Genomic DNA, 26,320 nt, shown 5'->3' with positions numbered 1-26,320 from the left:
TGGCGTTTCTGGAAGGGACCATATTTGTTGAAAAAGGCTGGCCGCCGATCTGACAGGACCACAGGCCATATAGACCATCCAGCGCAGGGATACCTGGATTCTGCAGCAGGCCCCCAGCCCTGCTTCATAGCCTGGCTTATTCATGTCCTTATCCAGTGAGTCAGCCAGCCAGCCTCCAACCCACCCTTTCCCACACTTGATTCTCTCCATCTCAAAACTGGGGATACACACTTCCCTTTGGGGCTGCTGTGGTGATCAGCACAGGGCCTGGGGCACATTCAGTGCTCAACCAAGCACTCTTAGGTCCCAGTCCCTGCCCTTGAGAGAGGGCTCACTCAGTCTGGCTGCAGGGGAGCTCGGGGACAGGCTCATGCCCCAGGCTCAGTGTGGGTGATGCCGGTGGTTCCTGTAGGTGCAGAGGAGGGACCAGCTGGCCGTGAGGGTTTCACCCGAAAGCCCCAGAAGGACACACCCTCAGGCAGAGAGATTCTCAGCAAGACTACGGCAGGTGGGACTCCTCTGGCATGAGCCAAGGGGAATCCAAGCCCGGGGCATGACAGGAGAGGTGGTGATGTTCAGCGGGGGTCCAGGTCTGGAAGAGCAGAGTTCAGCGACTGGGTGACTTGGGCAAGCTACTTAACCTTTTGATGCTGTTTCCTCAACTGTAATACGGTGATGGCCACACCCACGGGAGCAAATGAGATCCCAAAACCTCTGACCCAGCAAACCCACCTGAGAATCTCATGCTCACGTACGCCAAGAGACCTGGGCGAGAATGCCCATGGCAGTGTTATTGATAAGAGCACCCAGGTGGGAACACAAATTTTTGTCAACAGTAGAATGGATAAATCAGTTGTGGGATATTCATGCAGTAAGAAAAATGGACAAATTACAGACACATGCAACACACAAATGACGCTCACAGAGCGGTACATGCGAGGACAGAAATGATATGATTCCGTGCATATAGTTCTAAGTGAGAGACCAGACCCCGCTGTATTGCTTACGATGACATACATAAGGGCAGTAAAGCTATGAAAAGAACATGAAAAACGTGCCCAGCTTAAAAGTCAGGGCGGTGGTTACTCTCTAAGAGGGAGGCAAGTGGGTATGATCAGGACCGGCTGGGCTGGGGGCTTCTGTTCTGGACTGCTGTGGTTTGGTAGGTGGTGGCTCGCCCGCATTTGCTTTATAATGTCTTTATTGACAAAACAGTGTAAACGTGTTTTAGGCACTCTTCTGTATGTGTGATTGCCTCAAAATCTAAGAATAATTCAAGTGCCTGGTGACGGGACTGGAGCTGGACGAAGGCTGGCTTCCCTTGGCCCTCCCCTCGTGCCCCAGCCAGCTCACGTTCTGCGCTTGGGGGACAGAGAGCGGAAGCGAGAAGTTGCTGGCCAAGCCGTCCCCACCTGTGCCTCTCCTGCCGCACTGCTCCAGACACAAATGCCCCAGAAAGACACTGCCCGAGGGTTTGTTTTGTTTTTTTTAAACCGCTTTATTCAGGTTGGCTGGTTAGTCACGGATTGGATCATGTGTACAGGGTTACCCACACACACCCCCCGGGCAGAGCCCTCGGCCTCTCCCATATCCCAACTCCCGTCACTAAGGGGTGGCCAGAGGTTTGAGCCAGTTCCCAGGGGGTGTTGGGCCCAATAGAAATATTTACAAATCACCAGGGGGTGGGTGTCCCCCCTGATTAGGAATTGTGAGGAGGTTGGTACTGGGGGGCTTTGGGCTCCCAACAGCCCCAGGCCCTTGAGTGGGCGTGGCATGGGCCCCAGAAGGGGGCTGGGACGTTGGGAGCTGGCAGAGGGGGGCTCCTGGGAGAGCCTTGAAGACCCTCGAAGGGGTCCTGCTGGTGCAAAACTCTGCATTGGGCCACTGGGTCAGAGGGGAAAAGGCCCTCCTTCGGACTCGCCACGTAAACGGGCAGATTCCTGGTTCCCCCACCTCTGCAGAAGGTGGGACAGGGAGCTGTTTCTTAGGTACAGGGAAGCTGGACAGGAAGGACCCACCAGGAGGCAGTGAGGTGTCTCCCTCTCCTCCCAGGGCCCGAGTGACCCTGTTTACAGGACACGGGCTCAGAACAAGGCTCTCCTGGGGGCTCTGTCACCAGGGGAGAGGCCCTAGTTCTGCTCAGAAGATTCAAGTCCAAGTTCAGGGAGGGGTCACTGTCCACACCCCCAGGTTCAAGCAGGGGATGATGGGGAAGGAGGGAGAATAAGGCTGGGAGGCCCTGGCTTGGGACAGGATGGGGAACAAGCAAGCAAAGCAAAACACTGGACTCCACTGAAGCTGGTGACAGAGAGGCAGCCTGGCCCTGGCACGGTGCCCACCCTGGCGTTCGGGGCGGTCGTCCCTTTAGTGCCTGGGGCCACCTTCTCTGAGCCAGGTCACCGCAGGGGTCTGAAAAGGGAGGGTCGGGCAGGGCTTACATGCTGAGCAAGGGAGTGGTGGGCAGAGGGCCGACGTGGTGGCCACAGGCAGTCTTGGGGATGGGGAGGCGGCTGGACCCAGGCGGTCCCGTCCCCAGGGGTCCAGCGGCTCCTCATGCACTCTGTACAGCTGTAGGGGCGCGGGGTGGGTGGGCGGCCAAGTGGGCATCAGTCTAGAGGCTGCAGGCCTCCTCATCCAATGAACGCTTCCGCAGCTCCTTGCCCGGCTTTGGGGGGGGTGGGGCGGGCGCAGCGGGTGGGGCTTCGGGCAGGTGCAGGACCGAGTTCTCTCCCGGCTGCACCCGAAGGTAGGCCTTGACCTTGTGGTGCCGGGCCTTGCCGTCGCTGAAGTCGATGACACGGCACTCATAGGTGCCTTCGTCCGTGGGCTTCACCCTTGACAGACGCAGTTTGTGGGAGATGTTGCTGCCTACCACCTTGACCACCTGGGGAAGGGGACAGAGAGACCATGACCTGGCCATCAGGTGGGAGCTGGGAAGACGGGGAGCGCTGGAACCAGGAGCACGCTTGTAGCATGGGGCCCCAGAGACACTCCCACAAGGGCAGTGGGAGGCTTGCAGGAGAGTGAGTTAAATAGCAAAAAAGTAGAAACGACTTCAGTGTCCATCAACAGAACGAATAAGTAGGCGGTAGTCAGTTGATGTGATGGAATACCGCACAGCAGTTAAAAAGCCTGAGCTAGAGTTGGGCTCAGGGACCTTCAGGGAGGGAGAGCTCATTGCCGAGCCCCTCAGGGCCACGTCATGTCTGTAAATAAACGCATAAAAACACTCCATCCTGGCCTTGGAGACAACGTGTGTGCAAGTGTGAAAGCAGACGGGAGGGGATGCAGTGGTCGTCTCTGGGCTGGAGCCCAGGGGAGGTCCGTGAACCTGGGATAGACTGCAAAGTGAAGTCTTGGCCTAGTGTGAAATGTTCTACTTCTTTAAAAAAAAAAAAAGGCAGGGCGGGGCGGGGGGGTGGGGGGTCGCCTGGGTGGCTCAGTCAGTTAAGTCAGTTCGGCTCAGGTCATGATCGCACCGTTCACGAGTTTGAGCCCCGCGTCGGGCTCTGTGCGGACAGCCCGGAGCCTGGAGCCTTCTTCAGGCTGTCTCCCTCTTTCTCTGCCCTTTCCCCACTAGTACTCTCTCTCTCTAAAAAATAAATAAAACATTAAAAAAAAAAAAAAGGTTGCTGATCACAAATATATCAGGATACTAACTTCACTCCAGTTGTGGGGAGCAAGAGTATCTGTAATATTTGTCTTTGTACTTTGGCTCCGTGCTTATTTGATTGGGTTTAAATTAAAAAAAAAATTTTTTTTTTAATGTTTATTTGTTTTTGAGACAGAGACAGAGCATGAACGGGGAAGGGTCAGAGAGAGAGGGAGACACAGAATCTAAAACAGGCTCCAGGCTCTGAGCTGTCAGCACACAGCCCGACACGGGGCTCGAACTCACGGACCGTGAGATCATGACCTGAGCTGAAGTCGGATGCTTAACCAACTGAGCCACCCAGGTGCCCCTAAATTTTTTTTTAATGTTTATTTATTTTTGAGAGAGACAGAGTACGAGTGGGGCAGGGGCAAAGAGAGAGAGACACAGAATCCAAAGCAGGTTCCAGGCTCTGGGCTGTCAGCACAGAGCCCGACGTGGGATTCGAACCCATGGACCATGAGATCATGACCTGAGCTGACGTCGGACGCTTAACCGACTGAGCCACCCAGGCTCCCTGGGTTTAACATTTTTTATTTTAAAATTGAAATATGGGGCACCTGGGTGGCTCAGTCGGTTAAGCGTCCCACGTCAGCTCAGGTCATGATCTCATGGTCCATGGGTTCGAGCCCCGTGTCGGGCTCTGTGCTGACAGCCCAGAGCTTGGAACCTGCTTTGGATTCTGTGCCTCCTTCTCTGTCTGCCTCTCCCCATCTCATGCTCTGTCTCTTTGTCTCTCAGAAATGAATAAATGTGGGGCACCTGGGTGGCTCAGTTGGTTGAACATCCGACTTTGGCTCAGGTCATGCTCTCCCAGTTCAGGAGTTCAAGCCCCACATCTGAGCTTTCAGCTCAGAGCCTAGAGCCTGCTTCGGATTCTCTGTCTCCCTCTCTCTCTCTGCCCCTCTCCCACTCGTGCTCTGTCTCTCTCTCTCTCTCTCTCTCTCTCAAAATTAAATAAGCATTAAAAAAATTAAAAAAGAAATGAGTAAATGTTAAAAAATAATAATAAAATAAAATAAAATTGAAATATAACTTGTATGCGGTAAAGTGCATACAGTTTGATGAAATTGAATTCATGTATGCCTGTGTGGCCACCACCCAGAGCGAGGCATGGGACACTTATAACCCTCTAGGGCACACCCTTGCGGTCCTTCCTCATCAATACTCACCCCCACCTACTCTGACTTTTGTCACTATTGATTAGTTTTGTCTGTCCTTGAACTCTTTTCGTGTGTGGCTTCTTCCACACAAGAGAGTATCAGTGAGACTGCTTCATGTTGTTGCAAGACTCAATTTGTCCTTTTGCATCGCTGAGTAGTATTCCATCACAGGACCACACCACAATTGGTTTATCCAGCCACCAGTTGATGGACAGGTGGGGAGTTTCCAAGACTAGAGCTCTTATGAATAAACCTGCGGCGAATATAGAGCTACTAAGAATTTTTGCCAACGAGAAGAGAAAAGGTTGTCACTGGGGAAGCTGGGTGAAAGGCAAGCGGACACTATGATCTATTACTGCCATTTTCTGTGAATCCACAGTTCACCATAAGAAGTTAAAAAGGGTAGGGGGAGCTGGGCCTGGAGAGGACAGGTGGGAGGGGCTCCCATCCTTCCCGGGCCCCTTCTTACTTGCCTGCCCTGCCCCATGCAGCCCCCGCCCTGTCTAGACAGAACGGGGGAGAGCGGTCCCCGGCCCCTTCTCGCTGACCTCACCACCTGCTGGCATCACTACAGGCTCGCCAGGCCAGGCGGGAGCTGAGCGGGCTTCAGACCTGCAGCCCCAGCCCTGAGCCCTACTGGTCCCTCTCCCCTGGGGTGGGGGCCCGGAAAACCAGCTGTCATGTTCTTGCCAAGCCCCAGCTCGTGGAGCGGGGAGGCCCCCGCCAGCCGCCCTTGCAGTGAGGAGGCCGGGACGCAAAAGAGGGCCCTCTCCGCAGGGGCGCGTTCACTGCAGACGCGCCTGGGCCTATGCTGGGCACACACGCACGTGTGGCTTACACTCATCCCACTGACCTGCTCGGGCCCCTGGGCCCCCTTCGTCTCCTCCAAATGCCAAGCTGTCTCTCTGACATCACGGCCTTTGCACATGCTGGTCTCTCTGCCTGGATGCTGTTCCCCCACCTCTCTTCACCTGCTTGACCCCCGTTCATTTTCAACAGCACCTCCTCCAAGACGCCCTCGATCACAACCCCCCGTTTATTTCCTTCACAGCAGTTATTACACTTTGAGAACCATTTATTTGTTGACTTGATTTTGGTTTCTTTCCCTGGCCAAACTATAAACACCATGAAGACAGGGATGATACTTATTTTGTTCATCTTAGTGACCATCCAGGGCCTTGTCCTCTGTAAGCAAGAACCAACATTTGTTGAATGAGTGGACTCACGCTAGGTCCTTCTTTCTTCAAGGGAAGTGGTACCCAGATATCATGCTTTCTAATTTGAGGTCACGTTACACATGACTATACCCACCTTACAGATGGTGAAGTGAAGGCTCAGAAAAGAAAAGGGGCTTCCTGTGGGCACTGAGTCAGCGAAGGGCAGAGCTGGGAACTAAACCCAGGCCTGACTCCATGCATGCATGCTACCCCTCTAAATGGTGTGACAGGCCCATCAGGGGTCACCCAGCACCGGCAGGGCCACAGGGGCGCTTCCCAGGCTCCAGGAGGGAAGAGGAGGGGTGGTTGGGTGGACAGCCAAGGAGCCTGGCCCGTCTTCTCTGGTTCTGAGCCTTCCGGCTGGCTGGCCGTCACCCCCACAAAGCAGGAAAACATGGGCTTCTGGTAGAGTGGGAGGCACGAGATGGGACACAGGCAGGACTCCCAGTAGCGAGACGGCGAGGCTCTTGGTGTGGGGCTGAGGACCAGCCTCCCCTGCCCAGCTCCAGGCTGGGCCCAGCTGGAGGCCACCGGCCCTGCTGATTCCATCACCTCTGACCAAGGGCACAGGGAGGCCCCGTGGCCCCGCCATGCTCTCAGGCGAGTTAGGAGATGCTGTTGCAAATGCGCAGCGGGGAGCGAATTACCTCAACATCTGTTTCCCTCACGGATATTAATTATCCTTCATTTGTCAACCCTACAAGGCGCTAATGGAGTAATAATGCGAAGCACTGGGAGCGGCCGCTCCTAGGGAGGGAGCACCAGCCGCAGCCCACCCCTCCCGCCCCCAGACGCGAGGCGAGGCCTGGACCAGCCCTCCCCAGGCAGTCTGCTCTGCGCCGCCCCCCCTCAACCCTGTCGCCCCTTCTGCCAGCAGAACAGAGGCCTCTCAGAGAGGAGGAGGGAGTCCGGGAGCACTGCCAGGGTGCTGGGAGGCCGGGTCTGACCCCAACAAGCCACCAGCACCCAGGCTCTTGGGATGGATTCGTCGTGCCTTTGGTGGACATTTGGCAAGAACGCACTCTGAGCTGGGTGCTGGGGTCACAGCTGGGAAGCAGCCAGACCCCAGCAATGCTGCACGGGCTCACCGAGAGCCCAGACCCCACACCGAACCCCGCACCTCAGGAAGAGTGCCACATGAGACACGGCTCTCTCCGGCCCTGGTGTCTACCCTTTTAAGCACCGTCTGGAGAAGGCAAATAATAAAAACCATAACAGCAGTAAGAGTGGGGCTCGCAGCCAGTGTTTACAGAGCACTTGATCACTATGAGGCGATGTGCTGAAAGCTTCATGCATCATTTTTGAGCCTCGCGATAACCCCGTGATGTAGGCCCTGCCAGGATACCCATTGCATGGCTCAGGAAACTGAGGCTCAGAGAGGTAAGGTGATTTGCCCAAGGCCATCCAGCTGGTGACAGAGACCAGACCTTAACCACATCTCTGGTGAGCCTCCCGTGACCAGTAAACCACAGGTCTACCTTTTCACCCTTTCCTACCTCCTTCCCTAGGTCCCCAGCCTTCCTTGTCTTGAGGGAGCCCGGCCCATCCTCAGAGGCATATCTTATGGGAGGGGGTCCACCATCCTGCTCCAGCTTCTTGGGGGCGGAGGAAGCAGCCTGTTGGATTTCCTCATTCACAAACTGGGCAGAAAACCCTATGGCTCAGCCCTCCGGCGACACTGGAGAGGCCAGGAGGAGAGGAGACCCCCGCACGGCAGCCTGGCTGTAAATCATAATCACCTCAGCACAAGCATCGACAGGCCTTAGCAGTGCAATTAAGCACCTAATTATGCTGAAAGAGACAAGGCGAGTCCATGCCATGACCAGGCTCAGCCTCCTCCCTGCTCACCCATGGTCCAGGCCTTTCTGGGCCTGGCAGGGGCACCCCTGGGCCCTCAGGGCTGGGATCTTTCTCCAGAGCCACACCAGGAAGAACAAAAGGTGCTGATACATGTCCATGGTGCCAGACCTCTCCTACCTGCAGCCTCATGGCTGAGCCTGAGAGTGACAGGGTGGCCCCGGGAAGGTGCCGGGGTGGGGATGGGGCGTCAGATGGTCCCTACCCCACGCCAGGGCCTGCTCTGAGCTCTGCCACTCCCGTGCCGCTTTCGTCAGCCCCTTGGCTTGTTCAGAATCCATCCCGGTCTCTCCGAATCTCGACCCCAGAAGGCCTCACCTGCTCCAGCCAGGCCCTCCCACGTCATCACTGCCTTTGCTCCTTCTGCACTCTGGCACAGTCAATCCCAGAATCCCACCGATCTTTGCTCTGAACATCACTGGGCCCCTCCCCTTCTCTCCAGAGTCCAGCCCCCTTGCACTGGCCAGGGTCCCAGCTTCTCTCATCTGGTCATCATCCCAGCCTCCTCCCAGGTCTCCCCAAAGCCACTGTGGCCCCTCCTAATCTGTTCTCCATGACAGCCAGACAGATCTTTACACAATGTCCCCAACTCAGGGCCCTTCCATCCATGGCTCCTGGCAGTACTTGCCCAGGCCCCTTGGGGTCTCATCCCCACCTGCCCCTTGGCCACACCAGCCTCCTGCAGTCCTCCAACCTACACACCCAGCCAAGATCCCCGCTCCTAGTCATCAACACCTCTATACTTCAGTGCTTACTTCAAATAGCACCCCCTCCAGGAAGCCCTCCAGAACCTCTAGACTAGGCCAAGTCCTCTGTTACTGGCTCAGACCCCTCCCAGGCAGCTGTCCTCATTTTGATGGTCACAGTTGTAATTTTATTTTTCTCACGTGTGATGATTGGATTAACATCCATCTCCCACACTGGCCTGGGAGCACCCGAGGACAGGGATTGGGTGTGTGTGACCGTGCATCTTCGAGGCCCCCACCGCTCTACGGATGTTTCGGGCATTCCTGAGATGAATGGAGTGATTCTGGCTCCACGTGAATCTGGCCTCCCTGGAGGACCTCAGGACTTAATGCCCTTATGTATATTGTGGATCACTGCAGGAATTTAAGATAGAAACGTCTAGAGCAGAAAATAAAAATCGCAGTCAACCACGAGCCACCACTTGGCCTGTTAATTCTTTGGGAAGGAGGCAGACGTCGTGCACTGCTCCAGCTGTTCCAGCCCTCCACCGGAAACACCCAGTGTCCACATGTGCACCACACCTGTGGAGCAGCTGGGTGGCTTTCGCAGGGGCTTGGCCCACCCGGCCGCTTGGTCTGACAGAGGCCACTGTCTTTCAACGCTTCATGGAGATTTCATGGAGACCCCAGAGACAGGCTGCAGTGGCTTCCTGAGGCCTCTTCAGGGCTGTCCCCTTTGAGTTAGGTCAAAAGAAAAACTTGCAGAACTTGAAAACCACCAATAAGAACAAGAATTTGCCTGAGCCACAGAAATGAGGCCCTGAAGGTAAAATCCCCAGCATATGCAAGCTACCAAGGGAGATGTGTTTAGGCCAGGGGTCCTTCCCCAGGTCCCAAGTGAAATGAGATCATTGATGGGAAGCAAAGCGCTCATCATGGTTCCTGGCATATGGCAGGCACTCTCTAAATGTTAGCTGCTTTATTATTATTACTGTTGTCTCACAGAGGCCTGTCCTCCTACATAACTGGCCTCCCTACAAGATTCGGAGCTCTTTCGTCACCTCACCTGTCTCCTGCACAGGAGCTGGGCCCCCTTTCATGCTCCAGCCACCCCTCCCCCCCCCCCCCCCCCCCGCATGCTGGGAATAGGGGTCTTATGACCACAAATTCATGGGCAGTTTTCAATCTAGTAGACCACACTCATTCACACAGCCAATCTCTAGGACTTCATACTATACAAAGTGTTTGGGCTCAGGGATGCCAGGTGCGGGCCCCACTGCGTCCTCAGCACAGTCGATCCTGAACCTTCCCGGGGTTACCATGGCAGCCCCAACAGGTCACCGAGCCCTCCGGCACCAAGTCCCTGGAAGCTGATGCCACTTCCTGCCCCAGAGCCTGAGACCCCACGGTGCCCACGCTGCCCAGCCAGCATGTGATGCTATTTAGCTCCCACAGTGTTTTTCAAATTAGGTCCCAAAAGTTAAAAATCAGGAGCTGCCCCAGTTGGTTGAGCGTCTGACTTCGGCTCAGGTCATGACCTCCCAGTTTGTGAGTTCAAGCCCCGCGTCGGGCTCCGTGCTGACAGCTCGGAGCCTGGAGCCTGCTTTGGATTCTGTGTCTCCCTCTCTCTCTCTGTCCCTCTCCAGCTTGTGTTCTCTCTCTCTTTCTCTCAAAAATAAACTTAAAAAAAAAAAAAAAAACCAATTAACTTTTTAAAAAATCAGGAGCTGCCCATCACAATCAGGACTTTTAGAAGGCACGGGGCTACCGGGCCGAGTTCCTGCCTGGCTCATTTGGCTGGTCCAGATACAGGGCCTGGGTTCTAGGTCCCGTGGCCCCACAGGAGCCACTCTGTGCCTTCATGTCACCTGTACATGTACAGGTACAGGTACAGGCAGGGATGCACATCATACTGGCCTGTCCGTGCACCAAAATCTATGTCTGGGTTTATACCACCGTTGGCCTGGGTGTGTGTTTGTATATACCATTCAGTTATTTATTGGGCACCTACTATGTACCAGGCACTGTACTAGGCTCTGGGAATGTAACAAGTTCATCAGGCAGGCACAGTCCCAGCCCCAGGTGTTGGGGGGACAGCTATGAAACAAATACACACATGGGTGATTGCAGATGGAAATGTGGCCAGCAAGGAAAAGGGGTGCTAGCTGAGCCACAGGGTCAAGGGAGGCATCCTGAGCTGAGCTCTGAAGGAAGAGAGAGGAGTTTTCTGGGCAGAGGAACCGGCCCATGCAAAGGCCAGGAGGTGGGAAGACACGGGAAGGCAAAAAAGCAGCCAGAGTTGAGAGGGGGAGGGGAGCCAGGTCAAGCAAGATGAGACAGCACAGAGGGTGAGAAGAGTGAGTCGAGCGGAGCCTTGAAGGCCATGGAGACAAGTCTGAGCCTTCTGGACTGCGGGAAACTAGGATGTGCATCTGTTCACAGGTGTAGGCTAACTCCGTGCCTGTGTATTTAGGAACTGTCGTGTGTGAGACGCTGTCTGTACAAGGAGGTAGTCTCTGCCTCTCTGTGAGGTTCCTAACCAGACCCCCGGAGCCCCAGCTGGAACAGGAATCACAGGGGCTGGGGGTGGGGAGTGATTGCACAATCACGCTGAGCACATTTATTTTATTTAACTAATTAGCAGCGTCGCATTCCCCTCACGTGGGGCCTAGCAGCTACGAATTCTAATCCTCTAACTCAATTAGATTATTCTTCCCTTTGCCTGAGACACTCCTTAAACCCCAAACAAAATCACAGCAGAAAGAGTTGCAGGTATAGTAACATATACACAGGTCTCCACCTGCCCAGGCTTCACTGGTGGGTGTCTGGGCAAGAAATGGGGCGTTGCCTGTGGAGAGGGTGGGGGGCACGGGTGGAGGGGGGGGCTAGAGCTGTCCTAACCTGGAAGCGGCTTGAATTTCCAGACCCCAGCTGTGAAGGGCCCTGGGCAGACCGTGCAAATGTTGCTTTAAAGGCCCTTGTTCTCTCACGCGCCCACCTCTTGTCAGAGTGGCTGCGGGACCCTCCTCCCTGGCCTCCCTGCCTCTGTTCTGCCATTTTCAATGTCCAGCATGGCACCCCCCATGCCTGCTGGTGCCCACTCTTTACACTGTGACTTCTGCTGTGGGACAAGGCTCCTCAGCACATCTGTGTCTCATTGACCTTGGGATACAGAGCTCCCCCACAAACTCTTGAAAAGTGGTGTTAGAATCAATAGAAAAGAGTGAATTTGGAGGTCACTCCCCCCCCTGCCCACATACACACTATACCCTTGTGGGCACCTACATTTCTAATGTTTCTAGTGGATTTACTAGTCTCCTGCCAGGCTGACCTGATGCCCCATGTACCAATCCAGCCGGGCCCCATGGTCACACATGTCCCTAGGCCTGTCCCCATCCTCAGCATGCTTTTCTCTTTCCCTTCCTTTCTCAATCCTGCGTGCCTCTTCCAGGCCTGGCTGGGGATGTCCCTTCTCCACAAAAACTGTCACTCCCTGAGGCCCCTGGGTCCCCAGATGAGGCCCCAGCAGAGTCTGGAGACAAGGAGTTCAAGCCCCGAAGACAGGCAGCTCAACCACGTCATGACCACCAGCAAATCTTTGACCCCGCTAAGCCTCAGTTATCCTACCTGGAAAATGGGCAAATGCTCGGCCATTCCCTACGGAGTTGTAGCACTGATAAAATGAGTCCATGCATAAGAAGGCACGGCCACGGGGCGCCTGGGTGGCTCAGTCGGTTGAGCATCCGACTTCGGCTCAGGTCACGATCTCGCGGTCCGTGAGTTCGAGCCCCGCGTCGGGCTCTGGGCTGACAGCTCAGAGCCTGGAACCTGTTTCAGATTCTGTGTCTCCCTCTCTCTGACCCTCCCCCGTTCATGCTCTGTCTCTCTGTCTCAAAAATAAATAAACGTTAAAAAAAAAAAAAAAAAAAAAAAAGAAGGCACGGCCAGTCTTGAAATCTTTCGGCTGTAGTTCCCCCTGCCCCACCTCACCCCTGGGAACCAGGCTGACCCAAGTGACCATGACATGCCATCACAGACAGTCATGATGGGCTGAAAAAAGCCAGCTTAGTCTCATTAGACCCTGTTGGTTCCCCAAATAAAAAATGCTGCTGAGACAGACACAAAGTATCCAGGATGCACACAGCCTTGGCCCCGACAGGACAGAATGCATCTTCTCTCCCCCTGTCATTTTTTGTGCCTGTCATTCAATGAACTTGAAAGATCCGCGTCTTTTAAAAAACAGAACGAGGCCATTTTTTCCCCCTTTCTTTTTTTTCTTCTCCTCCATCTTCAAGCCCAAGCTCCCAGCTGAACTGGACCCTTTCTTTCTTTCTTTTTTTTTTTTTAAATTACAGCTGTGTCCTCCATTAGAGCCCTTGCAAGAAGTCATTACCAAAACTCACACTTATTTTGGTGGCGTCCTTCCCTGTGTCTTCCTGCTGAGCTGCTTTTAGCTGTGGGGAGGGAGCGGGAGGGGCGGAGAGAGCAGAGACAAGGCATTAGCATCATGGGGCAGGAGCAGGGGACAATAGCTAAGATTGTACCTACAGGGCAAGTGACACTCTAGGCTCTGGAGCCGGGCATCCCTCAGCTCTGTGCTGCCTCCGGGTGGGGGTGAGTCAGAGCCAAGGAAGATAAAGAGGGGGTCTGTTAAACCGTGCTGTGCATTTAGATATGTGGGGATTTGGGGATCTGAGGGGGTGGGTCAGCCTGCCTGGTATGTCTGTTGGAATATCTGTCTCTCCACTTGTGTCTCTGTCTGTGGATGTGTTTGCATTTTCAGGTGTATCACACCCCGGGTCGTGTGTTTGTGGCAGATCCTGTCAGAGTCCTGCCCACATACTATTCCCTGCAGGCTGACCCCAGATGCTTCCAATCGCAAATACCTGCAAATCTGTGGCCAGGAGCTTCCTCTGACCCCCCACCCCCCACCCCACCCCTGCACCGAGACCTCTGAGCCCTGTGAGGCAGGCTGGAAGTGTTGAAGAGTTGACACAGAGTTCAATACGTATTTGTGAACATGTTAGAGGCTATTCCACGAACACGCGAGAATGTGCGCGCACGCCCGTGTGTGCACATGCAGGTCCGTAAACATTTATGTGTTCGTATGTCGAATGGGTGGGCAGATAGGCACGTGCTTGTATATTATTTGCCTTGACCCAGCCGTAAGAATGGAAGCGTCTTAGGTCGGGTTCCCCCAGAAGCCGACCTTGAGACAAAGATTCAAGGGCAGTAAGTCCACCTGGGAGGGGATCCCAGGGAACTGGATCGGTAGGGGAGTGGGTGGGTGAGACCACAAAGGGGAGGAAGTCAGTAGTGCGCCCCCGGCACCCCTGTGGGCAGCCGGAACCCACTCTCGCTGGGCACCTCAGGGACAGAACGCAGGGCTCTGCAGTTACCCCAGCTGCGGGCCAGGTTGCTGGGGGATGCGTCCTCCGGCTCCATCAGTCATCGCTGAACTGCCTCGATGGCCAGCAGGCTCTGTCGCCCAGAGAAAGCTCTCAGGCAGAGTTGGAGGGCTGGTGGCAGGTGCGTGCAAGGGCACCCACAGCGTCTGCTCCAGTGAGTGCGTGCGCAGGGACCGGGTTGCCCGCCTTGCCCTGTAACCTCTGGCCTCAGTTTCCCCGCCTGTACACTGAAGGGAGGGACCCTGCTCTTTGGAGGGGCCTTCTTGCGGCGGCCTTCCCCCGTGCTCAGCCTCGGTCTGCCTCCTGCTCTACCCCCCGGGGCCAGGGTTCGCCCAGCCTAGCTCAGGTGTCACCCCAGGGGCGGTACCTGGTTCGAGGCCCACGCCTGCTTGTCGGTCCAGTCCCTGTGGCTCCGCACGTACCACCACTGGATCTCCAGCGAGTAGGAGGGGGAGCCACTGCCGCGGAAGGAGCAGGCCATCTCCACGTCCTCGCCCGTCCGTGCAGTCATGTCGTGCGGCGTCTCTGTGAACAGGGCTGTGTGGAGAAAGTGGGGAGGGGTGGCTGGGGCTCTGGAAAGAGCAGGGCCAGCGAGCACAGGGCTGGCGGGTCAGGGAGAGGTGGCAAGACTGGGAGCAGACGGGCGGGGAGCGCCAACGGCCTGGCTTCACGTGGGGCCCCTGGAGGAGCTCACTGAGGCTGGGCAAGGGGTGTGCAACAGCAGCTGGCAGGACGCGGGGATGAAGGGGCGGGTCCAGGGCCCTGAATGCCCCACACCAGCTGGGTCTCTATCCTGGAGTCCGTGGAGGTCATGGGACGCCCACCCACGTGAGGGATCAGAGAAGGGCCGGGTTAGAAGACATGAGCAAGGAGGCCTGGGAGGAAGCTGCCGTTTTTGTTAATTCTTCCAGAGTTTTCTAGTCACCCCTGCCAGTCTCCCTCCCGGGTTATTCGCAACCCCAGCACCACGGTCTTGTAAAACCAAGTCAGACCTAGCCAAACCCCTGCTTAGAACCCACCTGGCTCCCCACCACACTAAGAACCCACCAGGGTGGGGTTTAGGGCTCGCCCTCCCCCGGTCTCCTCTCTGTCCTCTGAGCGTGCCTCACTCTCCCCTCACTTTTGCCCTGACTGTACCCAATGCCTGGAATGCTCTATCCTTGGTCTCTCTGCCCAACTGGCTCCTTCAAGTCACTCAAAGCTCAAACTTGGTCCCTTCAGAGCGGCCTTCCTTGACCACCCGGGGTAGGATCCCACCTCACCCCAACCTCCTGCCCACGCGGTCACAGTCACATATGTGTCCATGGCAGGCACTGCGTGCCGAGCTCCTGGAGAACAGGGATGTGGAGCCCCCACCGGTTACGCCGCTCCCAGCACCTAGCGGGCGCTCTGCGCGTCCTGAATGGGTTGGACATTTTCCATCCTCTGACGGCCCTCAGGGTGCGGTGGGAGCCGCACCTGCCTCCTGTGCCTCCCAAGGCCCAGCTCCCCGTGAAAATCCCAGGGCAGGCAGCTCTCCTGACCCAGCAGGAGCCCTGCCCCCCCGCCACCCCCACCACGACGCGAGGTAAACGAGAAAACAAATGCCCATTTAATGTGGCCCGTGCCCCTCCCCACCATATGTTCTGTCTCTCCTCTCTCCAAACGAATATTGTCCTGAGATGTAATTAGAATTCTTTCCTCTTCTCAGGAGAGATCATCTCGCCCTGGAAAGACGCCTGGCAACAAGCAGGTCACCCAGGGAATGTGTGTCCGTCAGTCCTCCCACCTGGTGCCCACCTGGCTGCTTCAGCCTGCCGGGTACTCCCCTCCCCGGAGGCGATGTGCCACCACCCAGTGGTCCCTCCTGTATGTCCCTGTGCAGCTTGGGGCAGGAGGAAGAGGGCGCCCTGGGCTGGGAGGTGGGGGTCCTGCTCAGGGTCATGTGCCTCCTGCCCCTCCCCAAGATGCCAAGGGCTTTGGGAGCATCAGGACTGACAAACACCTCCGCCAGGAAGCCCCTGCCTTGTCTGCCCTCCACGCAGGGTGTCCATGTGGAGCTTGACTCCAGGACCTGGGCTCAGATAAAGTCTTCAAGGTCCCTGATCCCCAAGGTCAAAGGTTTGTGAGATGCTTCCTGGAGGTTTCCCACATTCTGTGAAGTTTGGGAGGGACTGGCCGCTGTTCCATAAACCAAGCCTGTTTAATAAGAACGAGTTTTCGGGGAGGCGCCTGGGTGGCTCACTCAGTTAAGCGTCTGACTCTTGATTTTGTCTCAGGTCTTGAGCTCACGGTTCGTGGGTTCGAGCCCCGCGGGAGGCTCTGCGCTGTCAGCTCAGAGCCTGGAGCCCCACTTCAGATTCTGTGTCTCCCTCTCCTTCTCTGCCCCTCCCCTGCTTGTGCTCTCTCAAAAATAAATAAACATTAAAAAAATTTTTTTTAAATAAACTTAAAAAATATATATATTAAAAAAAAAAAAAAAGAATGAGTATTTCAATTACTGTGCACGTGCCCAGTGAGTTGTGAGGTGTCTTCACATGCACTGGGACTGTCCTTATTCCCACTGGACAGGAGACAAAACCAGGCTCGGCCCCTGTGGCCACCCCATCCTCCCCGACAATTATTTTCAACTTGTCAGCCACGGTTATCTTGGCAAAACACAAACCAATCCCGGTTCGTTCTTTCCTCAAAACTTTTCCACGGTGTCTCCTCACTGAGGGCAAGAGCCGCAGCCTTTACCGTGAAAGACCAGGCCTTCCGTGTTTGGGCCCATCCCCTCGGGTGCCAGCTTCTGCTTGGCCCCTGCTCATTCTGTTCCCGGCACAATGGCCTCCTTGCTGTTCTCTGAACATTCCAGTTGAGATCCTACCTCAGGACCTTTGCATTTGGTATTCCCTCTGCCTGTAGACTCCCACAGAGCTCCCAAGCTCCTCTGCTCCAGGACTCTGCTCTCCTCAACCCTGACCACCTCATTTAAATTGCGTCTCCCATGGGGCGCCTGGGTGGCGCAGTCGGTTAAGCGTCCGACTTCAGCCAGGTCACGATCTCGCGGTCCGTGAGTTCGAGCCCCGCGTCGGGCTCTGGCCTGATGGCTTGGAGCCTGGAGCCTGCTTCCGATTCTGTGTCTCCCTCTCTCTCTGCCCCTCCCCCGTTCATGCTCTGTCTCTCTCTGTCCCAAAAAATAAATAAAAAACGTTGAAAAAAAAAATTAAAAAAAATAAAAATAAAAAAATAAATTGCGTCTCCCGCCCCAACCCGGTGCTTCAAATCACTCCTCCTTCCAACACATGACCGGTGCCTTCTGACAGACTTTCTGCAGTGAAGAAAATGTGCTATAGCTGAGCTAACCCAGAAACCACCAGCACTTGAAATGTGGCTAGTGCGAACGAGGAACTGAATTTTACATTTTATTTCATTTTAACTCATTTAAATTTAAACGTAAATAGCCACTTGTAGGTAATGGCTACTGTATTGGACAGCCCAGCTAATACATTTATTTTATGTTTATTGTCTGCTTCCCCTGGAGGTGAGCACCGTGCCTGTCTCGTCCACGGATATATCCCCGGCTTCTAGAACAGTGCCTGGCACATAGTAGGTGCTCAATAAATACTTTTTAAAAAATGCTTATTTAGGGGCGCCTGGGTGGCTCAGTCGGTTAAGCGGCCGACTTCGGCTCAGGTCATGATCTCGCGGTCCGTGAGTTCGAGCCCTGCGTCGGGCTCTGTGCTGACAGCTCAGAGCCTGGAACCTGTTTCGGATTCTGTGTCTCCCTCTCTCTGACCCTCCCCCGTTCATGCTTTGTCTCTCTCTGTCTCAAAAATAAACGTTAAAAAAAAATTAAAAATGCTTATTTATTTTTGGGATGGGGGGAAGGGCAGAGAGAGAGAGACACACACACACACACACACACACACAGAATCCAAGGCAGGCTCCAGGCTCTGAGCTGTCCGCACAGAGCCTGATGTAGGGCTCGAACCCATGAACCACGAGATCATGACCTGAGCTGAAGTCAGATGCCTAACTGACTGAGCCACTCAGGTGCCCCTCAGTAAATACTTTTTTTTTTTTTTTTTTAATTTTTTTTTCAACGTTTTTAATTTATTTTTGGGACAGAGAGAGACAGAGCATGAACGGGGGAGGGGCAGAGAGAGAGGGAGACACAGAATCAGAAACAGGCTCCAGGCTCCGAGCCATCAGCCCAGAGCCTGACGCGGGGCTCGAATTCACGGACCGCGAGATCGTGACCTGGCTGAAGTCGGACGCTTAACCGACTGCGCCACCCAGGCGCCCCTTTTTTTTTTTTTTTAATATTTATTTTAGAAAGAGAGAGAGAGAGAGCATGAGCAGGGGAGGGGCAGAGAGAGAGGGAAACACAGAATTCGAAGCAGGCTCCAGGCTCTGAGCTGTCAGCACAGAGCCCGACGTGGAGCTTGAACTCACGAGCAGTGAGATCATGACCTGAGCCGAAGTCAGACGCTTAACTGACTGAGCCACCCAGGTGCCCCAGTAAATACTTCTTGAGTGAATGCAAGACTGGGTAATGGCGGAGCAGGGTCCAGAGCCAAGCGGTCCCCATCCTGAGAATCCTGGGCCAGGCCCAGCCCTCCTCACCTCCCCTGATGACAACCTGCCAGCTCAAGCAGGACTGAAGGGGGCCATCGTGGCCCTGAGCCGTGAGGAGGGGCTGAGAGGTAACCTCAGGGAGCCCCTGGCCCCTTGTCCTGGGACAGCTGGAGTTTGCCTTGACCCACACGCAGTATTCTTTGCAAGCTGGGAAGGAGGAGGGGTGGATCCAAAGCAGCCAGCAGTGGGACCCGGCTGGCTAAGAGACAGTGAGAGGACACAGATGTGACCTCCTGCAGGTGCCACTGCTGAGCCACAGGAAGCAGACGTACTGGCCCCTTTCCCTCCTGCACGTGGGGAAAGGGGGTCCACAGCTGCTAGGATCACAGACTGGGAAGGGCAGAGCCAGCCTCGAACCCCGGCCTGTGGGACTCCGCCACCACGCTTCTCCTCCGCCTAGACGTGCGTGAGCGCAGGAAGCATGTCTGGCCGACGGAGGAGAGATGGTTCGTGGGGGTCTCATTGGCAGGAAGGGCAGAGATGGGCTCTCCTTGGGCGGGGACTCCATGGGGGGGGCAGGCCTCCATCCACGCTCGCTCAGCCTCCCCTGCCCACAGGCCCCGCCCACCCCCCCAGACTGAAAGCCCAATCCCAGCCCACCAGCTCTTTGTACTGATCCAGGAAGCAAGGCTCAGAGAGAGTGGTGTCTGGCCGGGGGTTACACAGCAGCCAGGGGACAGGAAGGTCAGGCCCTGAGTCCTTGACCAGGCCCCCTCACCCCCAGTCTTGGGGGAAGACCCCGCCGCGCGGCCACCAGTCCCCTCCCCCATCCCAGTAATGGTCCTCTAGAGGGCGCTGTCCAGCAGAAACAGCGCATGCCCTGGTGCTGAGACAGGTACACAATTTTTAATTTTCTAGGAGCCACATTTGAAAAGTTAAAAAAAAAATTTTTTTTTTTTGAACAGATGAAATTAATTTTTTTTTTTTTTCAACGTTTTATTTTTTTTATTTTTTGGGACAGAGAGAGACAGAGCATGAACGGGGGAGGGACAGAGAGAGAGGGAGACACAGAATCGGAAACAGGCTCCAGGCTCTGAGCCATCAGCCCAGAGCCTGACGCGGGGCTCGAACTCACAGACCGTGAGATCGTGACCTGGCTGAAGTCGGACGCTTAACCGACTGCGCCACCCAGGCGCCCCCAGATGAAATTAATTTTAATCATGTATTTTATTTAACCCAAGATAGCAAAAAAGTGATTTCAACATGTCATAGAAATTATTAATCTTTTACATTCATTCTTGTGCTAAGTCTTGGGCAAGCCAGCATGTACTTTACACGATTACAATACATCTCAATTTAGACGAGCCACATTCCCGGTGCTCAGCTGTCACGTGTGTGGGATGTCCTGGTGGGTGGCCACACAGTGGAGCCTGGATTGGAACCCAGGCCTGATTTCCAAGGCCATGTTCTTCCCAGAGTATGGAAATTCTCTTTGGTTGCAGAGGTCTTTCTTAAAAAGTAACAGTCTAGGGGCACCTGGGTGGCTCAGTCCATTAAGCATCTGACTCTTGATTTCGGCTCAGGTCATGATCTCACGACTCATGAGGCAGAGCCCCATGTTGAGCTTTAAACTGACAGTGCGGAGCCTGCTTGGGATTCTCTCTCTCCCTCTCTCTCTGCCCCTCCCCTGCTTGTTCTCTCTCTCAAAAAAAAAAAAAATAATTAAACTTAAAAAAAAAGTAGTCTAAAATGGGTTCTGCGGGACAGGCTGGGGAGGCATTTCAGCCAGCCTGAGGCAATCAGGGGAATCTTCCCAGAGGAGGTGTTATGCTCCCTACCCACCCCCCACCCCCCACATCCACAGGTGGGGCAGGTGGTCCTGAGCCAGGAGTGGGGATGGGCTTTGGGTGGAAGGATGGATAGAAATCTGGCTCCCAGAACTCATAGAACCAGGTGAGTCATCTGTGGGTGCAGCCACCACCTCCTCCCCCATAGTGACTCTGGTCCCAGGGTCTCTCCGACCCCTTAGTCCCTTCCAGGACCTGCCTTCAGGTTTGGCTCCAACCTCAGTGGTGAAGGGGGCAATGTGTCTGCAAGACAAGTGGGGAAACCAAGGTTCTGAGCATTTGAGGGCATAATCTGAGTCTCCCTGGTCACGGGCAGCAACACGAAGGTCTGTCCCCGGACCTGCCCCAAGGAGCCCCTGAAGGAGAAGCAACGTGCAGGTGGGTGCCCGGAATGCAGAACTGGAACCAGGGATGGAGAACTGAGCCTGTTTCTGCCAACAGACTGGCTGTGGGACCTGGGGAACATCTCTCCCCTTCTCCGAGCCTCGGTTTGCTCCTTTGTGCCATGGCGGGTCAGTCCTGGGGTCTGAGAACCCCACCAGCTCAGACAATCTCAGGGAGAAGGTGCCCTGGGCATTGGGAAGGGGAGGGGGTCACTTCCACTTGGGGGAGGAGGCACGTGGCAGCCAGGCCGGAAGATGGAGGCCGGGGGTGGGGGGCGGGGCGGGGAAAGGAATGGTGTGGGCCAAGGCAAGGAAGAGAGAAAGAAATCCAGGGAGCTTTGTTGGTTTTTTAAAAAGAATCCATATGATTTTTAAGCATCTACTCATGCCTAGCACTAGGCAGGCACTATCTCTAATCCTCTCTCTGCTCACCCCCATTTGACAGATGAGGAAAGCGAGGCTCAAAAAGGGGCCAGGACTTGCCCACGGTTCACACACAGCTGGGTGTTGAACCTGGGTCTGACCAGCAGTTGTGACTAAGACCCAGGGGCCCACCCGCCCCCATCAGGGTTTGGTTTGAACGAATCAGGAAAAGTTCAGCCACCAGGTTCCCTACTTCTGTATCCCACTTGGACACTTCCAGAGACGGGGAGCCCAGCTCCTCATACCCCCACTGCAGGTGGGCAGCTCTAATTGGCATAAGGTTCTTGCTTCCTAGCCTGACTCCGTGAGAGAGGATACCGCGTGACGACAATGCGGTGACAATGTCTAAGACATGGGGCACTTGCGTTGGGCCATCTCGGACATTTGCTCATGCTCCTGCCATGCTGCCGTGGGGGAGTGTGATGCTTGTCATCCCCATCGTGCAGGTGGGGAAGCTGAGGCCCGGAGAGGTCAAGGACTTGCCCAAAGCCACAGAGAAAGCGTGAACATTAGAACCCAGTTCTAGAGCACCCGAGGGCAGAGCCCGTAACTTCTCGGCCTTTCTCCTGCAGCCCCTCTTCCTAGTCCTCTCCCCCACCTCCTTCCCTCCAGGCACCCAGACCCCCTCTCGCCAGTTAGCACGCCTGCTGAGTTTGGGACAGAAAATCCATTTCTCCTCTCTGACTTCCTCCTGTCCTGAGCCCTCCCTCCCTGCTCAGGTAACTCCTCATGGCCAGTCCCCGGGGAGGCTGGAATAATTATAGATTTTTGAGAGGCTGCAATGGTGTTCTCCTGCCCCAGGGCCTGAGCAGGGCTGGGCTTGCTGGGCAGACAATTACAACGGGTGTCCACAAATTAGGATTCTGCAGGAGAAGGAGAAAGGGGCTTGATTGAATGCAACCTCTTCTTCCTTTCTGCTTTTAATTGGGGGAGCAATACAGTCATTAACCCTCAGCCCGCTTATCAGGGCATCGTCTACAGGAAACAGCTCTGTGGCCCTGGCCCGGATCAGTGCGTTTGGTTTCTGGTAAAGGCAGAGGATCACCTGGAAGGTCTTGTCTGCCCTTCAAGGCCAGGGCCTGACCTCCTTCCTAACCTTCCAGGCCCTGGTTCAACACGTCTAGGGCTTGGCCTGCAGGCCTGGGTTTGAATCCTGTTCCTTCTACTACCCAGCTGTGTGACCGGGAATAGCCCCTTTACCTCTCTGAACCTCGGTTCTTTTTTAATTAAAAAAAAATTTTTTTTAACATTTATTTATTATTGAGAAACAGAGAGAGACAGAGCATGAGCAGGGGAGGGGCCGAGAGAGAGGGAGACGCAGAATCTGAAGCAGGCTCCAGGCTCTGAGCTGTCAGCCCAGAGCCCGACGCGGGGCTCGAACTCACGAACCAAACCGTGAGATCATGACCTGAGCCGAAGTCGACGCTCAACCGGCTGAGCCGCCCAGGCGCCCCTGAACCTCAGTTCGTTATATGAAACGAGCAGAGAATGAGAGCGCAGAGGGGAGGACAACACAAGGCAACATGTGCCTCGTGTTTGTCACATAGTAGGTGCTCCACAAACATCACTCCCTTCTCTCACATTCTAGCTCAAAGTTCTGTCACCTCTGGAAAGATTTAACAGACACTGTATTTCACTCACATCTGGGCCCCCGTGCAACCTCCCATCCATCAGTCCTGTACCTGCTCCTTCCTCAGTTTGCTCCTCACGGCCCCCTACCAGCGACACACAGGCAGGCCTCAGGGGACGTGCTCGTCAAAGGCAGCCTCAGCCCACTCCCCACCTCCCTCCATCTCTGAGGCCAGATCCCCCATTCCAGACCCTCTGGCCCCAAATCTCCTCTCTCCTTCTGCACAGCCCTCCTTGCCCTTTTAATCTGCAGATCCCTGGTTTGAGGCTGCCTCCTCCAGGAAGCCTACAGGGACTGGACCCCAGGCCACCCATCAGTCTCTGCCAGAATGAGAGTCCCTTGAGGACCAGTAAAAGGATCAGCTCCTTGTCAGGGGAACCAAGGCAGAAATGGAGCTGGAGGGAGGCAAGGAGGGCAGAGCGGAGAGAACCACTGTGGCCCCGAGGGTCCCCGCTCAGCCCATCTCTTGCTACGTCCTGCTGTGTCAGGGCCTGCTCAAAATCCTCCAGTGATGAATGGGTACACAAAATGTCGTCTCTCCATACAACGGAATATTATTCAGCCTTAAAGAGAAGGAAATTCGGACACAGGCTCCAACACGGATGACCCTTGAGGACGTGATTTCGCTGAGCGAAATAAGCCAGGAGCCAAAGAACGAACACTGCATGATTCCACTTATATGAGGCACCTAGAGCGGTCAAACTAGAGACAGAAAGCAGAGGGGAGGCTGCCTGGGGCTGGGGGAGAGGAGAATTGGGGGGGGGGGGGAGGCGGTGCTTAGCGTTTAACGGGAGCAGAGTTTCAGCTGGAGAAGATGAGAACGTTCTGGAGATGGATGGCGGGGATTGCTGCCCAAAAATCGGGACGTATTTGTCACCCCTGAACGGTACACGTAAAAAATGGCTAAAATGGTAAATCCGATGTTGTATAAATTTTATCACAGTTTTTTTTTTAAAGTCCTCCCGTGGCTTCTGGCCTGCCGCAGCGGTTTTCACACAACGAGGATTTCCCTGGACTTGTGCCCAGAATGCTCTCCACCCCCACGCACGGGACCCCCTCACCTCGTTCAAACCTCTGCTTCCGTGTCACCTCCTGAGTCTTCCCCACCCTGTCTGTCCCCTTTTTGCGACTTCGCGCTTTCTCCTTACCATTACACTAACATGCCGTCTCTTCCGCGTCTCATTCGCTGCCCCTCTCCCAACCTGAGTGTAAGCCCTTCAAAGGCTGGAGACTGGAGCCTGTTTTGTTTACTGTGGGATCCTGGCAGCCGCAATGATACCAGACACACGGTAGGTGTTCAGTGAACGCTGGCTGCTGTCGCACAAGACATATACGGTGGCTGTGCCAGAAGGCAGAGAAAGGATCCCATCCTCCTGGCTCAGGGCCGCCCGGGAGCTCCAGGAAACCCTCACACTCAGGGTGCCCAATGGGACACTCAGGGTCGGAGGCAGCTTCTCGGGCTGGGCATCCGAAGTCCGCAGCAGTGGCTCTGTTGAACCCCGGCCGTGGCCCCTCCTGCCTCTCCCTGTCACTTCCATGTGTCCCCCCTGGGCTGGAATCCCAGCTCACAGGTGGCCCTGTGCCTGGAGATGCCCTCCCTGCTCAGGCTGGAGCGGAAGTCCTCTTCGGGGCCCCTGATGGTCTCTGAGTCCTGTCATTGCCCCCACCGCAGCATGTCATGTGACAGATACTAAGGTGTCTGTGTCTCCCCCAGCCTGGGAGCTCCCCCAGCCCAGGGCCCCTGCACTGCCCAGCATGGAGGAGGTGCTGTTGAGCATGTACTGGAAGGGCGAGTGAATGAACGAATGAAGGTAGAAAGGTCAGACAGAAACCCAGAGGACTTAAGTTTGAAACTGTAAGGAAAAAAACAAAACAAAGGAGACAGACATCTTTTGTTTATTGAGCACTTACTATGTGCCAGAATGGAGTTTCGGGGGGGACCGTGCCCACAAGAGCAGGGATAGGGACAGACAAGTGGACAATGTGGACACAGCAACCTGGGAGGTCCTAGCTGGGCCCCAGTAGGCCGGGCCCCTCCCCATCCTCTCTCCTTCTGGCCCTATGACCACCGGCCGCCCAAGCCCGGCTTGGCCCACGCGGGTCCTGCCAAACTGACAGGCAGGCTGGAGGCTCCCTGAGAGGGCCCATAAAGTTGGGATAGGAAGTGCGACCGAGAATGAGACGGGACAATAAATCAAGGCCGGCAATGCCAGAAAGGGCTGTGGCTGCTTCGCGGGGGGGGGGGGCCCTCTGCACCCTTGCGGCCCGGGGACCAGCACCACAAGCCTGGGATCAAACATGGGATCATCTTTCCGACTGGAGGCCCACAACCCACCAGAAAGCTGATGTGTCTGACCCCACATAATCCCTCAGAGCGGCCCTGCTGGTCAGGGATCATCGGCTCTTTCCTGCAGGTGGGAAAACTGAGGCTCACAGAGGTTTCCAGAAGCTCAGGGACTTTGAGGAGCTGGGATTCAGACTCAGGCCTTAGCAGCCAAGTCCAAACTCTCCCCCTGTCCTCTGCTGGTGCTGGTACGACAGTGATGAAGATAGGAAGTCGGGGTGTCCACGTGAGGGCCCCTGGAACTCCCCCCACCACTTACCTCCCATACCTGAGTCTTTTCCAGCAACTTAAGAAACAAAGCTCAGAGAACCTGGGGGCCATCAGGTACCCCTCTAGGTGCCGCCTGTACACAGAAGCCTACTTCATCCTCCCAAGGACTTGATGAGCTGGTACTATTTACTGTCAGCCCCATTTCACAGAGGGAGGTATGAAGATTCAGAGAGGGAGTGTCAGTGCCTGAGGTCACACAGCATGAGGGAACAAAGCCAGACTTCAGTCCCAAGGCTGCCTGCAGAATTTGCCAACCAGAACCTGAGTCGTCCGTCACTCAGCTCCTTTCCCCTTCTGTCCTAAAAAGTGTGACTCCTTGGGGGTCGTTTCCGGACAGCCTGCTCTGTGCCCAGCTCAGGACTGCAAGGGGTGTGGCATGGGGTCAGGAAGGCCATGGCCACCTTAACTCCCAGCTGGGAGGCCGAACAGGGGAAAGGCTGCGGAGGGAGTGTTTAACGGAGCCCCAGCTCATCTGTGAATCTCACCTTGCTCCCGAAACCAGGAGATGTGACATGTCCATAAGAGGAAAACCCAGATAAACTGGATGGAAAAGCCCCCAGGGTCTGAGAGGGCTGGCTGCGTAGAAGGAGCCCACCAGGCAACACCCAGTCTTCTCCTCCCTGGGGGTGGGTGCAGAGCGTCTGCTCGGGGATGGGCTCAAGGGAGGAACTCGAGGGTTCTCCGGCAGGCTGAGGGATCCGGGTCGTTTCATCTGGGAGTGGGCAAGCTCTCCCCTTCTCAAGAAGCGGAAGAAGGCATTTTGTACAAAAGCTTAGTGAACCACAGCGTGCCTTGGCGGGAAGATGGCGACCCGGGCATGCGGTGAGCTCAAATCCTCCCCGCAAACGGGATGAAAGAGATCAACCTTTATAGACCCCTACGTGTGCCGGGCTTCCCA

The 26,320-nt window shown here is 55.4% G+C and overlaps 1 protein-coding gene across 3 annotated transcripts in view; it reads right to left on the bottom strand.

Annotated features, from left to right (window-relative positions):
- Positions 1-1,472: 1,472 nt before the first annotated feature.
- The window catches only part of VSTM2L (V-set and transmembrane domain containing 2 like), a 38,760-nt gene continuing 13,912 nt past the window's right edge, over positions 1,473-26,320 (bottom strand). For 2 of the 3 annotated variants that reach the window (XM_058685565.1, XM_058685566.1), the window contains 3 exons: positions 14,351-14,520; positions 12,979-13,029; positions 1,473-2,884 (listed from right to left, as the gene is read on the bottom strand). In XM_058685565.1, the coding sequence (XP_058541548.1) occupies positions 2,612-2,884; positions 12,979-13,029; positions 14,351-14,520 (494 nt within the window). In that variant the 3' untranslated portion in view covers positions 1,473-2,611. Of the gene's footprint in view, positions 2,885-3,009; positions 3,342-12,978; positions 13,030-14,350; positions 14,521-26,320 lie in introns of those variants that run through there. The other variant, XM_058685567.1, reaches the window with a different exon arrangement.

The sequence above is a fragment of the Neofelis nebulosa genome, chromosome 9 (genome assembly GCF_028018385.1).
Source record: "Neofelis nebulosa isolate mNeoNeb1 chromosome 9, mNeoNeb1.pri, whole genome shotgun sequence".
Taxonomy (NCBI): domain Eukaryota; kingdom Metazoa; phylum Chordata; class Mammalia; order Carnivora; family Felidae; genus Neofelis; species Neofelis nebulosa.
The sequence above is the reverse complement of the archived record's forward strand: the minus strand, read 5'-3'. Positions and strand labels throughout refer to the sequence as shown.